General features: G+C 41.8%; 1 protein-coding gene across 4 annotated transcripts in view; it reads left to right on the top strand.

The window, feature by feature from the left end:
- CNTN4 (contactin 4) overlaps positions 1-22,546 on the top strand; it is a 345,846-nt gene that overhangs the window by 191,326 nt on the left and 131,974 nt on the right. For 3 of the 4 annotated variants that reach the window (XM_063347948.1, XM_063347947.1, XM_063347946.1), the window contains exon 4: positions 21,801-21,927. The exons of the other annotated variant lie outside the window; for it this stretch is intronic. In XM_063347948.1, the coding sequence (XP_063204018.1) occupies positions 21,801-21,927 (127 nt within the window). The remainder of the gene's footprint in view (positions 1-21,800; positions 21,928-22,546) is intronic. 4 annotated transcript variants of the gene reach the window in all.

Below are 22,546 nucleotides of genomic sequence, written 5' to 3'. Positions count from 1 at the left end.
GGAGTGGCATGGGAATGATGGATTACTGGAGCTTTACCCTTGTGAAATGGCAACAGGAGAGAAGCAGTAAGAGGGAGCCTGGGTTACATCATGGGGCCTGGGGACGGGGACTGAAAGGCACCGAGCTGTGCATCAGCACTGATGAAGCACGTGAATAGGAACGCTGCAAACCCCACCGAAGTTACTTAAAAGGAAAGTGGAGTTAAAAGGTGCAGCTAATACTACCGTACATTTGTAGTACAAACTAGGTAAGAATGTGTAGAACTATTTAAAATTATATCCATGCCTGTAAAGCCCTAAAAAAGGCATTCTGTGCTCACTTTCAGCTGCTACTTCATAATGCAGACCATGTTTAAAGCACGTGGCTAATGTCTCCTTTTTTCAGATGTACAAGCATGCAAATGAATATACAGGACAGAAAATGTGTGTGAGGCAAAGAATACAATTCCTCATCATGAAGTAGCAACATTTGGCAGGTATTACTCACATTAATTAAAAAACTACAGGGTGCAGGAAAGGGGGCACGTGGATGTTACACTGATTAAGGCTTTAGAGCTCCTAAATAGGATCAAAATGCTTTGTTGGCAAGAGTCGACACAGGGAATTGTCTGTATTGGGTAGTCTCGCTGCTGAATTGCTGGGTCACGATGTTGTATTTCTTCTCACTCAAAAATAGTGAATTCCATTCTGGAGTAGGAATGACATTGAAAATCAATGAGATCTTGGTTTAAAAACAAACACAATGTACTTTTTTTTCCCCTCTATGAATGTCCTCAGGAGTTGGATCAAACCCAGAGAGAGTGAAAGCAGGACAACCTGGTCTTCAGTGCACCATTGTATTTAGTGTTTAGACCAACCTGGGCAGATTCAGAAATGGGTACAGCCCACAGGCAGGAGATGGAGAGACTATGGGCAGGGCCACGAGGGTTTAGGACCAAATTCACATAATCCTGCAGCTGCAGCCATCTGTTGCATGTGTCAGGGGACTATGGTATGTGTCTGTGCGACAAAGTCCTGATGTTGCAGCACTGCTTGGACAGTCTGAAAACGTCAGGAACTGCCTAATCAAGATGAATAAAAGCGTGTAAGAGTGGAATCTGACATGGGATTTGGGGAAGAGAAATCACCTTAGCCTTCAGGTACTGGAATAAGGATGTTCAAAGCGGCATCATTACAGGCAGTACCAGTTCAATTGCTGTCTTTCTCATTATTTTTTTTGAGTGGTGTTGAACTAAACTTTTAAAATTTTATTTGAAGTCACGATTTCAGTTTGTTCTGACACCTGTCGGTGTTTCTGTGCAGGTGTGGTTGTGCTGTTTTTGAAACATGCTTGCTGTGTATAAAATGTGCTTGTTGCATTGGTTTTTCTCGGCGATACAAGCTAAATGTGGCTGTCAGTGTTTTGCAGGATTGATTTGTGAAAGGTTGTTACCCTGTTAGGTCTTACACGTTGGAGTCAGCATCAGCGTTCACAGTCCTTGCAAGGTGTTGTGTTTAAAACGATGGCAGGGGCTTTTAACACGTTTTTAATTTAACTTTCCTTAATGTGACATCCAATCAGTTACTGGTAAAACTTAACCACCTTTCTTATTTTTAAGTGTAGGCATTCTCTGGCATTCTACTGCTTTCTCCTGAAAGTATTTAGAAGACACATGGAAATATAGCAGTTAACAAGGATTTTATGTAATTTGAGAGATGTCATAACATAGCTTAAAAAAAAAAAAAAGAGCATTTTTAATGTGTGTCACCTGATAAAATGTGCCAATCGAAATCCGTGCAATTACAAGAGCCAAGACCTTCGTGTGCTTAATAATTAGAAGGACAGAGATTCTGGCAAAAATCGTTTCCTGTAGGAAAGCTGAGTCGAAAAAGCTGAAGTTTTGCATTAATATTTATTGTGGGTTTATTTGGTTAATTCTCTTTGTGTTCTTCAGAAGCTTTTTTGTGTGAAGGGAATTGAATTTTGGCATCTGGATGCGTGGCAGAGAGCAGGGGCTTTGGGTATCGGGGTGCTGGGGTCTTGCTCCATATTTTGGACTCCAGTTTGTGTGGCCTACTGGTGTGGCACGAAGGGAGGGGCGGGGGTTGTTTGACACCGTTTGCTGTGGCTATAGTGCTGTTATGTGCTTGTGGCATTGTTACTGGCAGTGTGGGTTGTGCCATTCCTGGTTCTCAGTGTGTCCTGCAGGTGCAGGAGGACCTGGAGATGCTCGGGTGCCTGCAGCGAGGCTCTGAGTGCAGACACCAGGCACATTCACAGCTAGAAAAACCCCTTCCAGTGCACCAAGCTGCCACCACACACACCTGGGAGCTCTTGGCTGCTGCTGGCAGAGCCGGTGCAGGCAGTGGAAAAGTGGAAAAATTTAGAGAAAACAACAAAGCATTTTCCAGCACTCTGTTTAGCCGTATTCAAGGACACAGAAGAAGCCCTGCTGACATACTCTGCAGGAGTTATGTCTTGTCCCTTGCAATCATTGTTTATTGTCAACAGGAGAATGTAGCAGTTTAAAAACTATTTAAGTTGTTTCTGAAGACATTAGAAGATCTCATGTAAATTCATTAGTTACTATGCAGCTGCCCACATAGCATTTAAAGTAATAAAAAATGTATTAGTTTCACTATACAAATGTATTAGCATCTAGTCTGTACTTAAATGAAAAATGTATTAGCTAAACCATATGAATGTATTACCGGCATCTCTGTAGCTGTATAATGCTTAACTTGAGCTATCCTTCATTATTAATACAATCTAAAATATACAATAAATGCTGCAAATAGACTCTGTAGAGAGACTTTAAGTGAGGAAAAAAAGAAACAAACCCTCTGTGTTCACCAAATTTCTGCATTTATTTTCAATACTCATCTGCAGCAGTTCAAGGGCAATCCTCTGAAAACGAAGTGTGTTGTAACCAAGCACCCCGAGAGCGTTCTTGTGGGTGGGAGCCCAGTTTAGTTTGGGATTGTCAGTTCCTCGCGAGAAGAAGAGTTTATTTGTGCTTATTTTGCAACTGTCTTATGGTCATGAAAATATTTACATACAAATGTTTCTTTCTTTGGACTTATACCAGAGAGTTATTAATTCTCAATTCATTGCACTTCCCAAAAAAACAGTTAGATGAAGAACAAAACCCAACGAGAGGACAGTACTAGGGGCAGATGACCAATTTGCTTGAGGGAATGTGCCAAAGGGTGTAAGGTGTCAGGCTGCTTGGCAGACTGTGCTAATTTGTAAATCTCAGCATGTCCATTAAGAACGACATCAGCTTTCCCCTGCAGCAGAGAATTGTGGAAAGAGACAAGGCCTTGCAAATTTCTTCAAAAGTCAATTTTTTAAAAAGTAAATTTTTTAAGCACTGTAAAACCCTTTAAAATGCAGAGGGATGAAAGAAAAAAATACAGGATTTTTGAATCTTTTCTTTCAGCATGCGAGCAATAAAAAAGTAGATGTCAGTAAACCATTATTTTTTTGTATTGGATTGGAAAACAAGTAGAATACATAGGAGGATAAGCAGAACCACAACCTGCTTGATAATATGATTCAGAATTAGGTGTTTATGGTTCAGCACATGCATTCAAAGCAGGAGCGTAGGGGTGGGTGTGTGGGGGCTGGTTAATTAGAAAGCTGTCTGATTTCCCTAAAGAAGCTATGATACAGCATTAAAAACGTAATCCTCTATGGTGTACATCCTTCACTGGAGGATCAGCCGTATTACAGATCACGTTAGTTTTCACCTGAAGTAAGGCTGCAAGCATGTGCGTACAGCAAATATTCCATTTCCAGTACTGATCCCTGACACACAAGCTATGGAGATGGAGCAGACACAGCCTGGAAAAGGATTGCAGTGGATTTGGATACAGCTGCTGCTTTCATAAACCTACAGGTACAAATGACACTAACTGCCTTCCCCACAGATAACCACGTATCTCATCTGAGTTAAGTTGGACACAATGAAATAAGGACGCCCTGGAAAACAGTGGAAGTTGCAAGATGCTCTGTCCCTATGTGCACGCTTGCTCTTCTAGTTGGCTCCTTGCTCCTGAGCTCCAGCGCTGTTGGGGGAGTGGATACAGCTCTGCGGGGCATCACCAAGCAGGGATTTCACTCTAGGAGATGACCAGGGGTGTTTAGTGTTCGTTTGAATTTTCAGTCTCAGAAGCAGCAACCTTCCTTAGCGGTAGCGAACCAGGCAGTGCCTCCTATATTTCCCAAGGTCACAGATAGTTTTATTATTTTAAATGAGTGTATTTGTGAGTTCACATTCATTTCCAATTAGTTTTTGTATGAAAACTCCTGCTCCCTTGACCATTCATGGCCATAGGTTAATTTTTTTTAATGTCTCAGTATTTTGTAGTATGCATCCAGTTCAGATTTCATATGGGTCAAATTTAGTTGTCCATAATAATCACACCTTGCTCTTGATAAGGTGATCTTAATACTTGCTGTCTGTACCAGTGTAAACATTATATTCCCTTTCTCATTCTTTGGAGCACATTTTAAATACTGTTTACTGTGGATTATTTTAGATGCCCAATTTGTGAATCAAGGAACCAGAGTTAAATGTCAACAAAAATGGGTGATTGGGATCCTTTATCAGAGATGGCACACTGGGTACTAATTACAGTGTCAGATATTCTGTATCTTAATCAATTCCAGTGATCTCATTTATAATTTTTACTCTTCCTGACAAGTAGTTATTCAAAGAAGTAAATTGACTATCTGTGTAATTTGCTTCTTAGACACAAAAGGCTCAAAATTAACAGGCTTTTTTTAAATTTTCTTTTTTCCCTCGGAGAAATCTTCCTCACTGCAGTGTGATGTTCTGCTAATTATTCCTTTGCCCCTTTCTTGTTTTCTAAAGGTGACAGAGAAACCTGAAAGGGATTGGTATGTGCATGGTGCAGGCGGCAGCTCCTCAGTGACCGCTGCTGGCAGGGGCTGCCTGGGCTCTGATGCCAGCCCAGCCTGCAGAGTCAGCGCTGCTGGATTTCTGTGGTCAGGCGGGAATATAAAGCAGCACAGAAGAGTCAGGGTTTGTGACTGGAATCACCTAATGTTCCCAAGATCAGCCTGTTTTATCTGTTGCTGGCAGGGGGAGAACAGAGGCAGTGTTTTGGTTCGCGTTTGAAAACTAATAATGGAATATCATAAATTGGAGGACTAAGCAGGCGGCCCATTGAAAAGGTGCTCTTGGGGAGATCTTCAAAATCCCTTGTTTTAGTGCTGACAATGAGTACCTTTTAAGATACAGCCTTTCCACTTTGTTGTGCTACAGGTGGTTTTCAAAACAATCAATTTACAAAGAACTTTTTTTTCTTTTCCATGCTGTTAAAGCAAATTGGTATGTAATTAGATTTATATACTGAATAATCTTATTTGTATATCCAATTAATTCTTCCTGTTTTAATTTGTTAGGGTTGGATTCACATTAGTAGTAAAAAATAACACTTAAATTATCAAGGATTCGAATTTTCTTTTACCATAATTTGTTAAAGATGTTGCATCAAAACTTTGTCCTGAGTGTCCTCTTTCTTTTAGGGGCTATTAGATAACATGGAAAAAGGCAAACAAAGAAAACTAACCTGTGTTATAAAAAAAATAAGGTTCTATTTAAGGTGACCAAATGCAGTGTGAATTTAGGCTTTTTAAGCATCTTGCTTGGGGTCTGTAGATGTCGGAAGGCTGTGTAGAATATTCTTTGTGGATTATTGGTGGACTTTGTGAGCATTAGGAGGATTGACTGTTCTCCACTGACTTTAATTGTCAAAGTCATGGTGTTCTCACTTGGACTACTTTTTCTAGACATCTGTTTATCGTTTTGACCGTCTTGACTTCTCATATCTCTATTCAGAAATGCAGAAGATGAGAAAAAAAAACAGGAGAGGGAGGACCTGATTTGCAAAGTGTTAAGATGCCCTAAATTCCACACTTTCCAATACAACAGGGAGCTGTTTAGCATCGGTGAAGACAGTGACACTTTGTTAGGTACTGAAGCATATGATTTTAGCAGCTTCCTGTAGACATCTACTAGCTAGACAAGAGGCTAAAGTTGTTACACTGCAGGTGAGTGCACAGATTTTGTCTTTCATACAAGATGAGAAAACTTTGCCTGAACTTTACCTATATATAGAAGTGTGTTTGTGTTTTGTTTCTTGGTTGGTTGGTTTGTTGGGTTTTTTTTAAATTTTCCAAGTGTCCCTAGGGTTTTTAAGAGAGTTTTGCATGTGTTCCTGTAGTGCCTGGAAACAATCTTCTGTCCCTTGGGAAGATGTCTGTCCATCCGTCTAGTGCATCAATTGATGTACAATAAGCTACCTGTTTTCTAATTGCGAGCTTGCTGTTCACCTGAGTAGCCTTCACCCTTGTCACAATGAGGTTGATGGCAGAGGTATCTGCTGTTCTCATAAAATTAAGGGTCTTGATTTCAGTTTAATACCCAATCACTTTATTGCACGTTTGCATAAATGCATCTCTCTGCTTTTATTTGATTTCCAACACTTCGAGCAGCTTGTTCTGCAAAATGTTAACTATCTGCAGGAAATCACTGCCATTGAATAAGCAACATAGAATCACAGAATCGTTTGGGTTGGAAGGGTCCTTAAATATCATCCATTTCCAACCCCCCTGCCCTGGGCAGGGACACCTCCCACCAGACCATGTTGCTCCAAGCCCCGTCCAACCTGGCCTTGAACACCTCCAGGGATGGGGCAGCCACAGCTTCTCTGGGCAACCTGGGCCAGGGGATCACCACCCTCACAGCAAAGAATTTATTCCTCATCTAAATCTTGCCTCTTTCAGTTTGAAGGCATTATCCCTTGTCCTGCCACCACATGTTACCAAAACCACAGTTTTATTCTTTTTGTGTAAGAAACAGGGCTTGTAGTTGCAGAGTTTTATTACTGCTATTGGATGGTTAATGAAAGGAACACTTGAGTACAAGAAAAAAAATTTCATTCCAAATAGTTGACATGCAAAGCCTAAAAATCCATACGGCTTCCTTCTCTCTGGCATCAGTAGGCAGCTGGGCTGCATGTCCAGTGTTTACTGAAATCAGAGAAAAAATGCCCTGTGGTTACAGTGGGTGGATTGTACTGGGACTGAATGGTTAATTCAAGAGGCTTTAGCAGACATTGTGTCAGTGGAAGGGAGATGAAGTAAGAATTGGTGTATGTGGGTCTATGAAGCTGCTTCAAAGTGAGCAGGGAACACTGTGGAGTAAGGGGTTAAGAATTGAAAATAAAAACAAGTGTATTTAAATGATTTAATAAATGAGGAAAGTATTACCATAATTATGTTGCAGTGATTTGAAATATGTCCTGAGGTGAATTGCATTAGATCCTAATTAGCAGCTATGGGTTATTAGCTAAATCCAGTGCCGGGGAAAAAAAAAATAGGTACAAGTGGTTGCCTGCATCTCCGAACACTGTGTTTGTTATGCCATTTTGTAGTATTTCTACCTGAAAGGTGAAGTAACCACTGCAGATCCATGGTAGCCTGCCTCCGGGTCATGGGAAACACCTCGGCTGTGTCGCAGGCAGACAGTATGAAATACAAATAAGGTGACAACTGGTGGCAAAGCAATTTCTGTCTGCTGGTTTTATCTCATGAGGAGCAACTACACACCTCTACTTTGTAATAAAAATAAATAGTGTAACAGGGCCAGTGCACCTGGTAGCTTTGGCTATAGCTGTAAGCTATGAATAGATAATATATTCCCTCTCTTGTTCTCTCTAATCTATCCGACTCCCGACTTTGTAAACTGTACTTGACCAAGTTACAAACAGCTTTTAGTTTCTAAGGGCAGAAAAAGACAGTACACATCCCTGCGTGTCGGAAAACTAAGTGAAAATGACCTCTAGCTCTAAGGCACTTATTGAAAACCTATTTTAAATTGAATACACAAGCCAAGATAATACAGGCTGTTTGATAAGAAACATTAGAGAAATCCATAACACGAGGCTTTTTATTATAGGTTTATTACATCAATCTCTCCAGTGGGTAATGGAACTTGTAAATATACTCTTATGTAGGAGTCTCCTTGTGGGCTTTTTATTCATGCTGAAGTAAGCACAGCAAACTTATTTGCTGTCAGGGTACATTGAATTTAAGATTAGTATTTATTTTGGTTCTAAAGAGGTTTTGCTTTTGTGAATTGGAAGTTGGCGGAACAGCTGTGTGAGGGGCGGCGGGAGCTGCGGGGGAGCGCAGGGAGTAAATGAGTTTTGCGGACGAGGGGCTGGTACCGGAGCGGGGTGAGGATGTGGGTGCACACCGAGGGGTGTGGGTCCTGCCCTTAACTGCTCCCCTGGCTGGGCTGCATCCTTCGGGAGGAAAACGTTGGCTTGTTTAAGGAAGGAGCTCGCTGGTTTTCCACTGAACAAACCCCGCAGGATGAAAAATCATCCCAGAAATATTTAAGGGAAGTATTTCCTGCATTGCCACACACACACAGTCACAGTGTACTTCTTACTGTACACATTTGTTCTTTAATATTAAAATACTTCTCATTCTTTTCTTGGGGTAAGCAAAGTAATACCACTGCAGCCATAAGCCAGCATGGCTTACCTGGGAGAAGTTATACCTTACCGTTGTTTACCTGGGAGAAGTAAAGGGTAATTTGTACAGAATAAAGAGTTAAGAAAAAGTTTACATAGAACTTCAAAGGACAAAAAAGTTAAAATTGTAGCAATACTAACCAAGCTCCCCCCCCCCCCCCCCAGCTTTACAAGCTTTTAAGTCTGTTCATTGAAGGATATAGTAATTAATTCGTAGTTGGTTAAATATAGGGAAAAATCTCCTTAATTAGAGGATGTTAATTGCAAAGAGCAGAAACCTGTGGAGGGGTCAGTGAAGTCAGCATTTAACACATGACTTTAACAGCTTGACTGTTGCAGTTAATTCCTGTTCTAATTATAGGAGTATATTTTCATTCATACAATACCATGCAAAAGGTGGTGTAACTAGGCTGCAAATGGCTGTAGTTGTGTATAAAATACATTCTTCTTTTTTTTATTTTTTTATCTCATAGCTTAGGTACGTTCTTTGATTTGGAAAGCTTAATTGAAGTCATATGACCTTCAGTCAACACATCAACTGCAACTGAAATCAGTTATATTTTTCTGATGGATGATAGAGGTGGAAAAAAATGCAATGGAGAAGTAGAGACCAGTTCTTGGGCAAGGGCTTCAGCAGGTCCAGGTGACTGGTACGGGGACAGTGTGTGAAGCCCCTGGTGCTGCTCTCAGGGGAGCCAGAGCCATTGGCTGGGCTGGCAGCGGGTGGTAGATGCACCGTGGGCTTGCAAGCGGTGGGCAAATTCTCTGGGTGGTGGAGTACCCAGTTCTGTAAACAGCTGCGCTGTGTAACATTGTGGGATGAGAGGATGTATTTTGTGTTGGTGCAGAAGGAACAAGACCAGGTTTGAGTGATGCTTTGCATTTCCAACATTGACAAAAATCTTTTTACTATACAAGACAGATTATGACTGAAGAATGAGGGATGTGTATATTTAAGGTCTGAGAGTAACAAATGTGCTTGTACTACAAAACCACTGCTGTGTCAAACCCATGTGAGAGAAACCGTCCCGTTTATCCTCCTGGCTGAGAGCTTTCTTCCATATTTACTATTACACGGTGATGCTGCCGCTAGCATGCATCAGCAGGTAGAGTAACACTATTTTTGTTACATATTCTCACATGTACTAATTATGTATTATCATTTCCATCTCTTGCATATTTTAAAAGGCATCAGTTTTAAAAAAAAAGGCATTCGTTCTTATGTCTTTGAACTATTTTTGGCTCTTACAAAGTTCCCCGGCAGCCGCAGTGCTGAGAGCGGCAGCAGTTCTCCTGTGATGCGCTCTCAGGTGCGACGGGTTTAGAAGCAAACAGGTCAACAGAAACTTCCTCCATGGCTTTGATTTCTTGCTGCTCAACGAACAACGTTCTAACGAGACAGCAGAGTGCTACCAAAGCGATACATAAAGAGTTATTCTCGGTTTAATTACTTTGCATATTTTTCATTATGGAGTGTGGTAGTGTTAAGACCAAAGCCCTCCGTTCCAGATAAAAGCCTGCTTTTAGAAATTCTTATTTGTCTTTGAGGCATCTAAAAAAAAGCAATCTGGAGGTTCTTCGTAGTGCAGTTCTCAATCCAGTATAATCCTTAATTTTCAAAACAGAAAGGCATTATTTTTTTTAATTCTAATGAAAAAATTGCTGAAGCAGTGCACATTATTTCAATTACCCATTAAGCCTTCTCTTTGCTAGAATGAAATTACATGATTTTCGTTAATTTTCTTGCTTTTAACTTCTGACTTGTAATTTACCAAAAGTAAAAGAAAAAAAAAACCAAAAACTATTCTGGAGCTGGTTGTCTCCCAGTTGCCAAAGTGCTGCAGGTGGTCACAGCATTCAGATGAGTAATGCAAATCAACTCCTATTTGGGCATCTATTTGATATTTTGTGCTATTTATAGTAAAATATAGCAAAGGATAATATTTGTTAGTTTCTCTTGGAGTTCTAATCAATGACTTTTATAAAGGCTTCAGCAGCTCGCTGGCTTGGCATAAGTGGACATTAGGTAGTGGCTGGTATTTCACTGGCTCACAGCAATACAGTAAAACATAATTTCATGTTGAACAATAAAATAAATTGTTTTTTAATTCTAAAGTAATAGACCTCGGTCAGATGACTTTCTCTTAAAAAAGTACATGTCATCTCCCTTCCATTTGCCTTTTGACTTGCTCTCTTTATTGATTTTGCATCTGGTTTTTATCTCTATAATCATTTTATTGCCGTGCACTTCTTCAGAGCTTTTCCTCGTGTCCTTTTTCTAACAGAAAAACAAGAGCCTCCTCAGGGGGGCAGCTCACTATATTTCATCTCTGGAGATGCAATTATTTTGTGTTTATCCTCAGTGCCTCTGAGTGACAGGACGCAGGCAGGTCTCAGAGCAGGCATGCAGAGAGAACGGACTCCTGTAAACCCCCATGCATGGGTGATGGCAATGCTGCCGCTGCCGGCCCCTCGCACCCCTTCTCCCTGCTCCCCCAGGTACCACCCTGGCGGGTTTGGCAGGCCATTTTACTGTCTGTCATGGTGACACTGGTTTGCAAATCATTTATAGAAAATGCTGTTTGTGCCAGAATCACAGAATTGTAGGGATTGGAAGGGACCTCTGGAGATCATCTGGCCACCTCACAGTAAAGAAGTTTTTCCTTGTGTTCGAATGGAATTTACCGTGTTCCAGTTTGTTCCCATTGCCCCTTGTCCTGTCACTGGGCACCACTGAGGCCCCATCCGCTTGACACCCGCTCTTTAGATATTGATGAGCATTGATGAGATCCCCTCTCAGTCTTCCCTTCTCCAGGCTGAACAGCCCCAGGTCTCAGCCTTTCCCTGGTAGAGAGATGCTCCAGTCCCTTGATCATCTGCGTAGCCTCCACTGGACTCTCTCTGGTAGTTTCCTGTCCTCCTGGAACTGGGGAGCCCAGAACTGGACACAGTACTCCACAGTACACCAGGTCAAAGTCCAATCTGAAGTGCTTGTCCACCATAACGCATAACGTTTGTGTTTGAAGTATCAGCTTTCTCTGCGTGAAGAACCAGAAGTCTCTATAAGCAAAGAAACCTGAAGTTTTACCCTTGGGATAGGCTGTGTTGTTTGGTAATTGCTGTTCTTTGATGTGCTTATATTGCATGAAGGACTGGTTCTGGGAGCAGTTTTCTCCTATTGTAAGAAACACCTTAAAAAAGGAGCTTCTCTTCCCAAAGCTGCACTGGGTGGTGGTGGTTTAAATGGACCACTGGAGGTGAACTCTGTCTCTGGGGCAACCCCACCATGCTGCTGCTGAAACAGGAGCGAGGAATGTTTGCAAGGTTAACCTGTAGCATTGTACCGGATAGAAAAAAGATTTTACTCAAAAATGTCATTTATCTGAGCAGTTTTTGAGGGCGCTAAATTGCAGCGTAAGAAGTCATAAAAATCAGGTTTTTGACAGCTATTACTGATATCTTTTCCCTGCTGCATTACTTAAAGTTCATAACATTTTTTAAAAATTAAAGGAATACATGCTGTCCATGGGCAGATTGTACAAACTGTACTCGCGCTTGCTCTTCTGATGTTTTACTGATTGAACTTTATTTAAGCCACCCATCAATTTAGCATTCAGCGGTGTTAATTTTAATGCCAGATTTGTGTGGGGTTTTGCGTTTGCATATCTGTGTGTGCGTGGAGGGTCTGGTCCCTCTGCAGGGATGTCCTAGCAGAATAAATGGGGACAAATGGTGACTTTCAGAAGAGCTGGGGAGTCTCTGTGAATGCTGCGGGTCCCTGTGCCTGGGGGTGGTTGTGCAGAGCAGGACACTGTGCTGGTGGCTGGTGCATCCTGGCAGCTCCCCTGTTCCCCTTTGTCTTCTCCGTGCAGGGAATTGCAAAATTAAAAAAAATTGTGAAGGACAGCTCCTCAAATGGCCCTGAATTAGTGCATTTACACTGACTTCAGTGAGGTTATGGAAATATAAACCAGCTGAGGTTCCAGCTCGGTGTCCCAACAGCAGACTTCAAATGCCTTAAATCCATTTATATAACGTAACCAGCTGGAGATTACAGCATTGGATCCTGTTTACAGGATTAAACACTTTCTTGCTTTAGTAGCCGTGGGAAGAGCTAGGGAGGTTTTCCCGTCTGTGGCCAGGAGCCTGCTCAGATTCCTGACACTGTGCAGTGTGATGCCTGGCACGTCTCAAGAGGGCATGCAGCATGCAAGGACTGCAAGAAGGGCTTTGATTTACCTCTTTGTATAACCTTAAGAGAGGTTATTCTCTTTTCCTAAATAAGTTGGTTCTCTTTAAACCCCGGATATCCAGGATGCCATCAGGCTTGTATTCAGGGCAGACAGAGACCGACGCAAGCTGGTGCTGACAACTTTGCACCAAAGCTATAACCTTATAAGCATGAGGTTTCCCTCCCTCACCATTATTTCAGTTACACAGTGATTTCTTACATTGAAATACTGTCTGGTTTTCATAAGGCCAGCGCTGAACTTGCTAGAAATAGTAACAAAAATGCGTATTTGTAACAAGGCAGATGCTTAGAAGATGCCCGTGCCAGTAGTCTGTGATAGAAAGGACACAAAACCCACACTCACCTTATTCCCACGTTACTGAATATGAAGTATTTGCACATGGGGACATGTGTGAAGCATCATGTTGGGTTTGTAATACATACATGCTGTAGGGAGCTACAGGTATCCCAAGGAGAAGAGTTTGGACAGGGGTGTGAAAGGCTCCACCACCACCAAAGTACAGGTGTGGCGGTCCCTGCAGCCTTCCCAGGGCTTGAAAACAAACAAGTACAAACAAGTATTGTCCTTCGTAGCCATGGATGGGTGTATATCTTGGGAGAAACTGTACTCATCTCCTGTGTGCTCTTTTCTTATTCTTTCTTTTTCTTTCTTTACATTGAAATTCAGTTAGAAAAATTGCAAATCTCAAGCTTTTTTTGCAGGAATGTGTTTACAGTTTAATTCAGCCTTTTTTTTTTTTTTTATCAAATAGCCCTCATGTATTAAAAGATCTTTCTGAAGAGCAGCTGCTTTTTTCTGAAGTTTGTATGCTTTTAAAAGATTGAAAGGAATTGAATAAACAACTCTGTTGCCTTGATTTAGATGGACACTACCTTTATTCTTCAAGTTTTCTTAAAAACAGTCTTGCTAGGTCAGAATTCTTTTTTGAAGACATTTAAACTGAGTGCTTCTAATGAAATCTAGACTATTTAAGATAAAAATAAAATAGTTCTGCAGAATCACAGGCAAATGCAGAGGAAACGGAGACAGAGAGAGCATTTTAGAAGTCGTCCAAGAGAGACAGGTACCTTGTTCTTCCTTGTTCAGTGATGGGCTGACCCATGGCTGTGTTAGCACGGTCTCTGCTTTCGTGTGCTCCTTTCTGTTAAGCAGTTGCCAATTAAATAAAAGCTGGACACCTTGGCTATGTCTGACTAGCACCTTCAGATGACTGGCGCTGGGGAGAAGATACAACTCCAACAGGTGGAGATGCTGAAGCATCATGTCACCTGTGTCCTATGATGGTATTGTCCGAGGGATATGGAAATGTTCAACTATTGCCAAAGCCAAACAGACAAGGAGAATTGTGCGTATTGTGTATGGAGTTAACAAATAGCTGGTTACCCTCTGCTTTGTTCATGTTTTAAAAGTTTTCTGCCTGTGTGTTGGCAGTAAGTCATGCATGCTAGCTGAAGGCTGGTCTTCTCTTGAGAAAGCATTCCTGCTATTCCCATCATTACTCAGCAGCACAGCCTGCTCAGAGCATTAGCAAGGGCTTGTTCCGACAGCTCTCAGCACTGCTTCTCTTAATACTGTGCAGCTAAATGTCAAAGTCATCCCTGATGTATGCTCTTGTATACAGCCTTGTGTTTTCTTGCCATAATTGCAAAATGTGTGCCCATGACCCAGAACAAGCAGATTTACAGTGCCCTGTTGACAAACTGAACCACTGCACGTGCATTTTCCGGCCAGTGACGTAGTGCAAATTAGGTTCTGGGTCCTTTGCTCGAAGTGTGCCAGACTGATTATCCCTCGATCGCTGCTACCCAGGAGCGCTGCTCACCAGGCGCTGGTAATTCGATCTGCTTATTCACAAATATGTGGGAAGGGAATCCATTGCCTAAACCTCTCTGTAAATAGCTGGATAAAAAATTGGCAGGAATCGGCTTTACTTCTGACAATGCCTAATGTACTTAAACCTGAAAACGAAAAATCAGGCTTCACCTTGAAGTGATGTGCCAGAGAGAGTTCCTTTCACCTTGAGGGTTTCTGCAGTGTTCGGCTCCTCAATCAGTTGAGAGCCTGTACACATTGCCAGAATTGTCTTTGTTTTTCAAGCCATAGATGATAGAGAGATTATAGGTTATTGCCCCAGGGACTTCTCTTTTCTAAGGTTCCAGGATTTTAAAGGCAAGAGGCTTTTTCAATATGAGTATTTCATGAGTTTTTCCTGTCTGCTGGTGGGGTGGGGAGGATAGCATTTGTTAGCCTGGCTTTTACACACCTTCCTTATTACATGAAAGATTAAAATCAATTGAAGTTCAGGGGAGGTATTGTGGAAAAGAAATATGTGGCTTTAAAATATGCACACAGACCTACTACTTCAGCTTTTTTTTTTTATATCTACATTATAGTCCCTGTCATACTCAAGACAACTGAAAATCCTACAATAATGATATGTGTTCTTGGAAGACAGCAATTATATCAACACCTTAAATTTTACTAATAAATCAATAGTTAACTAGTACAAACCTTTGAATCATTTATAATACCTTATCCACAAATAGCTCTGTATGAGAACACCCAGTGTGGACGGTTCTGCAGGAGGAGGCTGAAGAATAGTTGAAGGCGTGCACGGTGACGTGCTGTACTGGGGCTAGGTCAGAGGTGAAGGTCATGTCAAACCGACCAGGTGTAAATATAAAGGTTTCTAATAGTACAGGATGCTGGCAGCAGCTTTCTGAAAAAATTCCACAGATTCAGGTCTCTTATCAGAGAGATACCATTTTGAGCCTGAACCATCATTTTTGCCTGTCTTTGTTCGTTGTATCAAGGACTTGTTTTCAACAGGGATGGGAAAAAAATCAACATGGTCTCAATTTCTGTCTTCAAGTTACAGGTGCAGTCAGGATGTGTAGACCCTGGGGACAGTCCTTGTGGTTGGACTTTGCCTGTGCTTTCCTGGGAGGTTACAAACCACTCTGGAAGCCACCATTGCCGCTGGCACGGGATTATGAGAACCTGAGGCCACAATTCCTCAGGCATGGGGTGTGGCTGCTACCCCTCTGCGGCTGTGACAGGCCACCTGCATGTCTGGTGATGGATGAGGATAATGGAGTGAGGCAAGACATCTCAAAGCTGCTGGTTCAGTGGTTAAGAGCAGTGCCATGGACGGAGCAGACCATGATGGAAGCAAGGTTCAGCAAGGCTCTGGTGGCATTCTGGTGGGTGGATTTCTGGTCACAGTGCCAATCCCTGAGAGTTGCACGTGCACAAGTACAACACAGGTAATTTAAGCTGTCTACAGCTCCTAGTTAAAATCCAGAGGAACAAACAGTTTACATTAGGTTTTTAGATAATGCGTGTTTAGTGTGCTTATTCCTAGTGACAGCATATGGTTGAACACACTCAGAATAGATGCGGTACGCAGCAGCTTTTGAGAACCCTGGTGAAAATGTGATATTATTCATCTCAAAACCAGAATGTATGTCTTTGTTACTTCAAGAGGAAAAATGCGTGTTTTTTTTTATTACTGCCCAATGGTAACAATAGATGCATTGTGCTAGGTAGGGACAATATTTTAATTTCCTGTCATAATCCTGTGTTTGTAGGGTTGGATATATAACTCTGCTGAATGATTTCCTCAGGGCTAGAGCTTAACTTATAAGATACCAGAACAAACCTGACTGCTATTTATGTATTTAAAAGTATCTTTCAAAAATATCCCTTTGGTTGTTCTACTATTTCGGCACTGGAGATCAACAAATAACCTGATCATTAATGAACAGGAGGTCGGTTCTGTAGTATCTGTTGTAACTGATCTTTTGACAGAGGGCTTGGACATGGCCTTGATGTTCTTCTATTGTACTATTTATTATTATTACTGTTATTACTACTGTTGTTGTCTTATAATTATTCATAGCTCTATTGTGGGCTGATATCGTCCTCAACAGAGCAGTGCAAGTTTATCTGTTTATTTTCCCGATGTCAGCTGTGATGACTCAGGGGGAAGGCAGCTTGGTGAAGAAACTTGTGATTTTTTGCAGTAATGGAGAAATGTGCTTTTGTTGTATGCTTAAGAGAACATCTGTGATCATAATCATGCTGTTGACTTCCTAAGAGAACACAAATTACGTTCTGTTAAATAAAAGTTTTTGTCGTAGGACAAGTCACTCATTACGCTGCATTGGGAATTGCCTCCTCCCGTCTGTCTAGACCCAGTAGATGAAGCAAAGGGAAAATGTGCTTGCTTTTGCATGTACGGATCAGGTAGCAACGTTTTATTTGAAAAATGCTAATTTGATGACATTTGCTATAATTAATTATGTGGCATTTAAATAACTGGCATTACGGTACCGCTGTGGCACAGACAGGCTGAACGAGAGGCTTCACAGTTGAAGTCCCTGAGCGGGAGCGTGACCCATGGGTGGCATTTGCATGTTGGCTTCTGCGTGCCGGCCGTGGCAGGACCTGGGCTGCCTCCTGACCTCCTCAGGCTTCCCTCAAAGCTCAGAGCACACTCACCAGGGGTGGAGGTCTTTAACCCTGCCTTTAATTCAAACTGCTCCAGATATGTGGGTCACTCATAAATAGAGTCATCAGACCATTACAGTCTTCATTTCAAATTCTAGAGCTGCATTTACGAGAGTGAAGATTTATTTCTTGCTGTCTTCGGAGCCTCTGCATCTTTATGGCTGCGTTGCTGGCTCTGAGGAACATCTGACACTGCTTTTGAACTCGGGTGTCAGATGGTTGCGTGTCAGATGTCACCTGTCAAGCATGGATTTCCACTTTAACTGCAATTGTACTTGGTAACAGCAGCAATCTGGGAAAGAAAAGTATGTCAGAAAAGAGAGGTGGTAGTGGGGGGAAGCGTCTGGGTGTTGCAGGTCTGTAGCTCCAAAACAAGCCCAGTCCTGCAGCCTGGTGCTGCAAGGGGAAGGGACAGAGGTGGTGGCTCTCTTGCCCATCCAGCGTCTCAGCCCGGGAGCCCAGCCTGCGGGAGATGTCTCAGACAAGATCTCTGGGAGGGTGTTTTGCCCCCATGGCTCAGAGCATTACAGTGGATCTGCAGAAAGTACATCTTACGTGGTGGTGGGGTGGTGATGCTGAGAAGGAGGGAAAGAGCCATATCATTCATTTCAGCTTTGCTCCTGATGAAAATATCTGATTCTTCTTGCTTTGTTCTCTTTATTAGTCCTGACTGTTTTTCTTTCTTAAACACATGGGTCAGCCGTGGTGCAGTGGTAGACAGGAGCCATGAGCAGCCCAGAGGTGGAAGCAGGCTGGTGATGGTCTGCAAAGAGGCAGAGCAATGAGGCCCTTCCCTTAGATACAACACTTCATATGAGACCTTTAAATCTCCTTTTTTTAAAATACGTGTTTTCTTTCTTTTGAATGGGAAGCGCCTTTAGCAGATCTTGTTCATAGAGAAGTCTACACAATTTGTAGTAGGACTATCTAGTATAAAAATTTCTTTCTTACAATTTCAAAGCCATTAGCACCATTTATGTGTGCAGTTGATGTTAATAGAAGTGATAGGCAAAAAAAATAAAGAGCGAGCCAGCCAATTCAGTCTTTTCCTGCTCAGCAGGATGTAACACTGCTGAGTAACCTCGACGAGCAGGCTGTTGTGTTAATGAGCAATGCCCTTGAGCTGTCCTACCCATTTCACTTCCCAGTTTCCTGAAGAGTTGCTCTTCCCAAGGTGCAGTTCTGTCTTGAAGAAATACTGACTTGTAGCGCTGTATGAAAACACACCAGCATACACAGCAGAAACCAATTCCCTCGGCAGCAAACAAGGAAAGGATTTTTATCATTTATACTGGATATACTCCAAGAATTCTCTCTTCAGTTTAGTTATTATCTTTCCTTACAGTGTGGAATATTCAATTAAACCTTCTGTCAAATTGGCCATAAGGTTCAATGAAAATTAAAGCAGTTCTGTTTAGGTAACGATATCCGTCACTGGGCTTAATGTTTGGAGAGAATAGGAATTGTTTCACCTGTTCATGTGAATTACCCTCAGTTGACATTCTTCGTGTTTCAGTTCCTCAAAAGCCCAGAAAGACGAGGAGCATTTAGCATCCTACTGGATGCCTAGGCTCTCAAGTTTGGGGTACTGGAGGGAAGCAGAAAATATGATCTTCATTTGGAATGTATTTAAATTAATGTGGCATTTTTCAATAGATTTTGTGATTCACTAGGAAAAAAATATATATATCTCAGCAGACGCTAGGATAGCAGAATGTTCTTCTAAATTATCTATCACATTCTGTCCAACAGCATATGGGCATACTCCTCATGCTGTGTTTAAAAATGTTTCTTTTATCATGAAATACTGAAACTTCCTATGTCCCACATCTTACAGAAAGAAATACACTTGTCTCAAAGGAGGCAGAGCCAGAGCAGTAGTACATTTGTTTCATCTGACAGGAGGGGAAAAAATGCTGTTTGGTAACCAATCTTGTTTGCAACTTGTCTTAAGCTGAGGGCAGCTCAGTGTTCATTCTGGGTTAACTCATTTCAGACTCAAGCAAAAGAAACGTAACTCAGAAAAATAAAATCTGTCACCGGGAGAGTGTCTCAACAGTGAGCTTGTCCGCGAAGGTTACTTACTGTATTTTCCCAGGACGGTAACAAACATGTAAGGAGTAGCACAGGTTACACGGTAGCTGCTGAAAATCATAAAGAGCAAAGTGAGCAAAAATAAATGAGCTTACATATGTGCGCTGCTTTGTTGTTCTGTTTGATTAAATGACCAAAAGAGAGCCTAATAAATGCAATCTGATAAGAAAGGCAACGGAAAAGCCTGCTAAGCTCGGGGAAGAGTCTCCTTTTGGCATCAGTAGGCTTCTGTGGATCAAGCTGCTGGTAGTGTCCATCAGGAGTAAACTAAAAATGAGTTATTGTCGCTTCACGATTGCAAGTCCCCGAACGTTATTGCAATAGAAATGGAGTTACTGCTTTTATTTTTTAAAAAGTAAAAGTGTCAAATCAACATTTCAAAGTTATCTGGGTAGCGAAACTTTACTTCCACAAAGCCAGACGCTGCAATAGAGCAAATGTGTTTGCCTGTGCTGTCACTAAACATCTGAGATCTGTTTCTACCCAGTAACATTGTCAGTTAGTCAAAAATGGATTATATATATGGTACAGATACTTTTAGTTTTCTGTCTGTAAGAATCTAGATGGCAGTTTGTTTTATTTATTAGTGAATATTTAGTGTTCTTTGAACCAAATGCTCCTCTTCTGTAAAGTACCGTGGCTCAACTATTGTCGCACCCTGCGTTAGGGTCTGAGCTGCGGCAATTTCAATCACACCTTAGACTGTAGCAAAAGGACTCTACAGGCTGAAGATTAGTTTGGACTTGCTTATCTTGGTTGTACACAGACAGCAATAAGAGAAAGAAGAAAGGCACTCAAAATAATTTTATCTACCCAGCATTGCAAGGTTTTTCCTCCTCTTCTGTTCCCCTGAGATGCTGGCAGCAGCTTTCAGAGCTTCTCCCTGCCTTAAGCAGCGCTGTTCTCTTGCAAGCCAAGTACTAGTCGCATCAGGGCTTTTCTTCTTGCTGGCTAACAGGAAGGGCAAGCATTTTTTTGCTGTAAAAAAGCTGAATGTTAAACAGTGTCAGCACCAGATGTTGTAATATTTGGAGAGCGTTTTCATTTGATCTTTCATGAGCTTCTATTTTAGCTTAGGCAAATTAAGTTATTTAGTCTTTTCACCTGCTTGACTGTTTCTACCTTTGTAGTTCTCTACCTGTTGTCTGATGTGTTTTCTAAATTGTGCTTCGCTTACTAATTACATAAGCAGATTGTGATGTTTCTTACAAGTGTAGCTCCCCGTCAAACACCCCAGTGCGTCATGTGGGCCAGTTTGTTTATATACTTTGGAGACCAGTGTCTAACCCCGGGATGCTACAACATAATGGTCTGGGCCCCAATCCTGCAGCCAGGCGATGTCCTGGACACATGGGGACATGTTTGGACCCTTAGATTTGTTTGTGTGTCTGTTTCCTGACTCAAGTAGGGGAGCTATCTGCTTTTTAATGTAAGGTGTATTTTCTTGTGATGGGAGGCGGACCAAGAATCTGACCTTTAATGTGATGTGATACGACATAAATTGACACACCATAATTGAAATAACAGCAAATGACAGCATAGTGTGACTTGAGTCCTTTGGTGGGGCGTGAGGCAGATGACACAGCCGATGCGACACATACCTGAGTCAGTACAGCTGGATTAACTGGGATGGTCTGGCTTGTGCCTGTCCCAGCACGATCAAGCTCCTTGCCTGTGGGAGCTGAAGCTTCTGTATTTTACAGTTAGAAAACTGGATAAATTAAAATGTATTTTAATTCTCTTGTTTTCAAACCCATTAATATAGTACTCAGGGCTATAATCTTTATGGGCCAGATTGTAATATTCTTTCTTACAGTGAAGGAGACTGTTTAAGGAGTGAAGTAACCCTGGGCCTCAGAAACAAGTCAGGATATCAGTAACCAAGCCCTCTATGCTTTATGGTTATTATTATCTTTTTCTGCCAGCAGCAGTAAGTTGCACACAGGTATAATTTAAAGCTAGAGCTTATGTGAAATGTGTTTTGAATAATAGATGAGTCTCAGTCAGATATGGTTAACATATAATTAAAAATAAAGATAAATACAACCGATATGACTGTATGCTTAGTGCATTCTCTTTTGTGGTGGTGCCTGAGGGAGGAGACACAGGGGAGAGGTTCCTCCATTATAATCTTCCTGGCAAAGTCTCTCTGAAATCCTGCTGTGGAGACGACAGAATTTTCTCCCTGGAGTAAAGAGCTATTGTTCTGTCCCTAATGAATCCAGCTGATTTCCCAGTGTTGGGGGATATGAGGGCTATTCACATCACATCTTTTCTAGGGTGAATGATACTTGGCGTCTTGCTGCTATGATATTATTTTATATTTTAACACCAGGTATGTGGAGGTTCCATCAAGTATCTGTCACATTTTTCCTCTGTTTAATGCAGACGACAACACACTGCATGGGCCGGTTTTCCTTCAGGAGCCCAACAGCGTGATCTTCCCCTTGGATTCAGAGGAAAAGAAAGTGAAGCTGAGCTGCGAAGTAAAAGGAAATCCCAGACCAACCATTGGGTTTGTTGAATGTTTAACTATTCTTTAGCACCATCTCTGCACTACAGCAGTATCCCCCAAGAGGCTGCATGGATCGTGCAGAGTAACTCAGTGATGCCCCTGGAGTCTGCCACGATGCTGATAACAAAAACCCAGGCATCAGGAAAGCACCACGTATTGCAACGCAATTGCAAAATTTGGACAACAGTTCAAAAAGGTTACAAAGAGATTGTAAATAATCTCAGCTCCCAGATTAACAATCCTTTTCCATAAATGTGGACAAAGCTCTTAATTGTTTGCAGCTTTAGTAACTGCTTTGGGAGCCTTAGAAAAAAAAAAAGCTGCTGCACTACCACAGTGATGGTGCTGCTGTAAACCATTTAGGCTGCTGGTTTTTTTCCTTTAGTGCATTTCTCATTTTGTTCACCAAAGTAAACGCCACTCTGAAACCAATTAGAGTCATCAGACTTCAGCCACTGTGCTGTCTTCTGACATGACCGACTGTTTAATGCAATAAGCTCTGTTGGTTCAGTGGTGCAAACATATTCAAATTGTTTCTCTACGTTCTGGTAAAGAGAGCAGCTATGGGCCTGTGGCTGCCTCCCATTATCCATCAAGGGATGGTGGGGGATGAGGGTTG

This window comes from Chroicocephalus ridibundus, chromosome 10 (genome assembly GCF_963924245.1).
Source record: "Chroicocephalus ridibundus chromosome 10, bChrRid1.1, whole genome shotgun sequence".
In the NCBI taxonomy this organism is placed as follows: Eukaryota; Metazoa; Chordata; class Aves; order Charadriiformes; family Laridae; genus Chroicocephalus; species Chroicocephalus ridibundus.
This window is presented reverse-complemented; position numbering and strand designations above follow the sequence as displayed.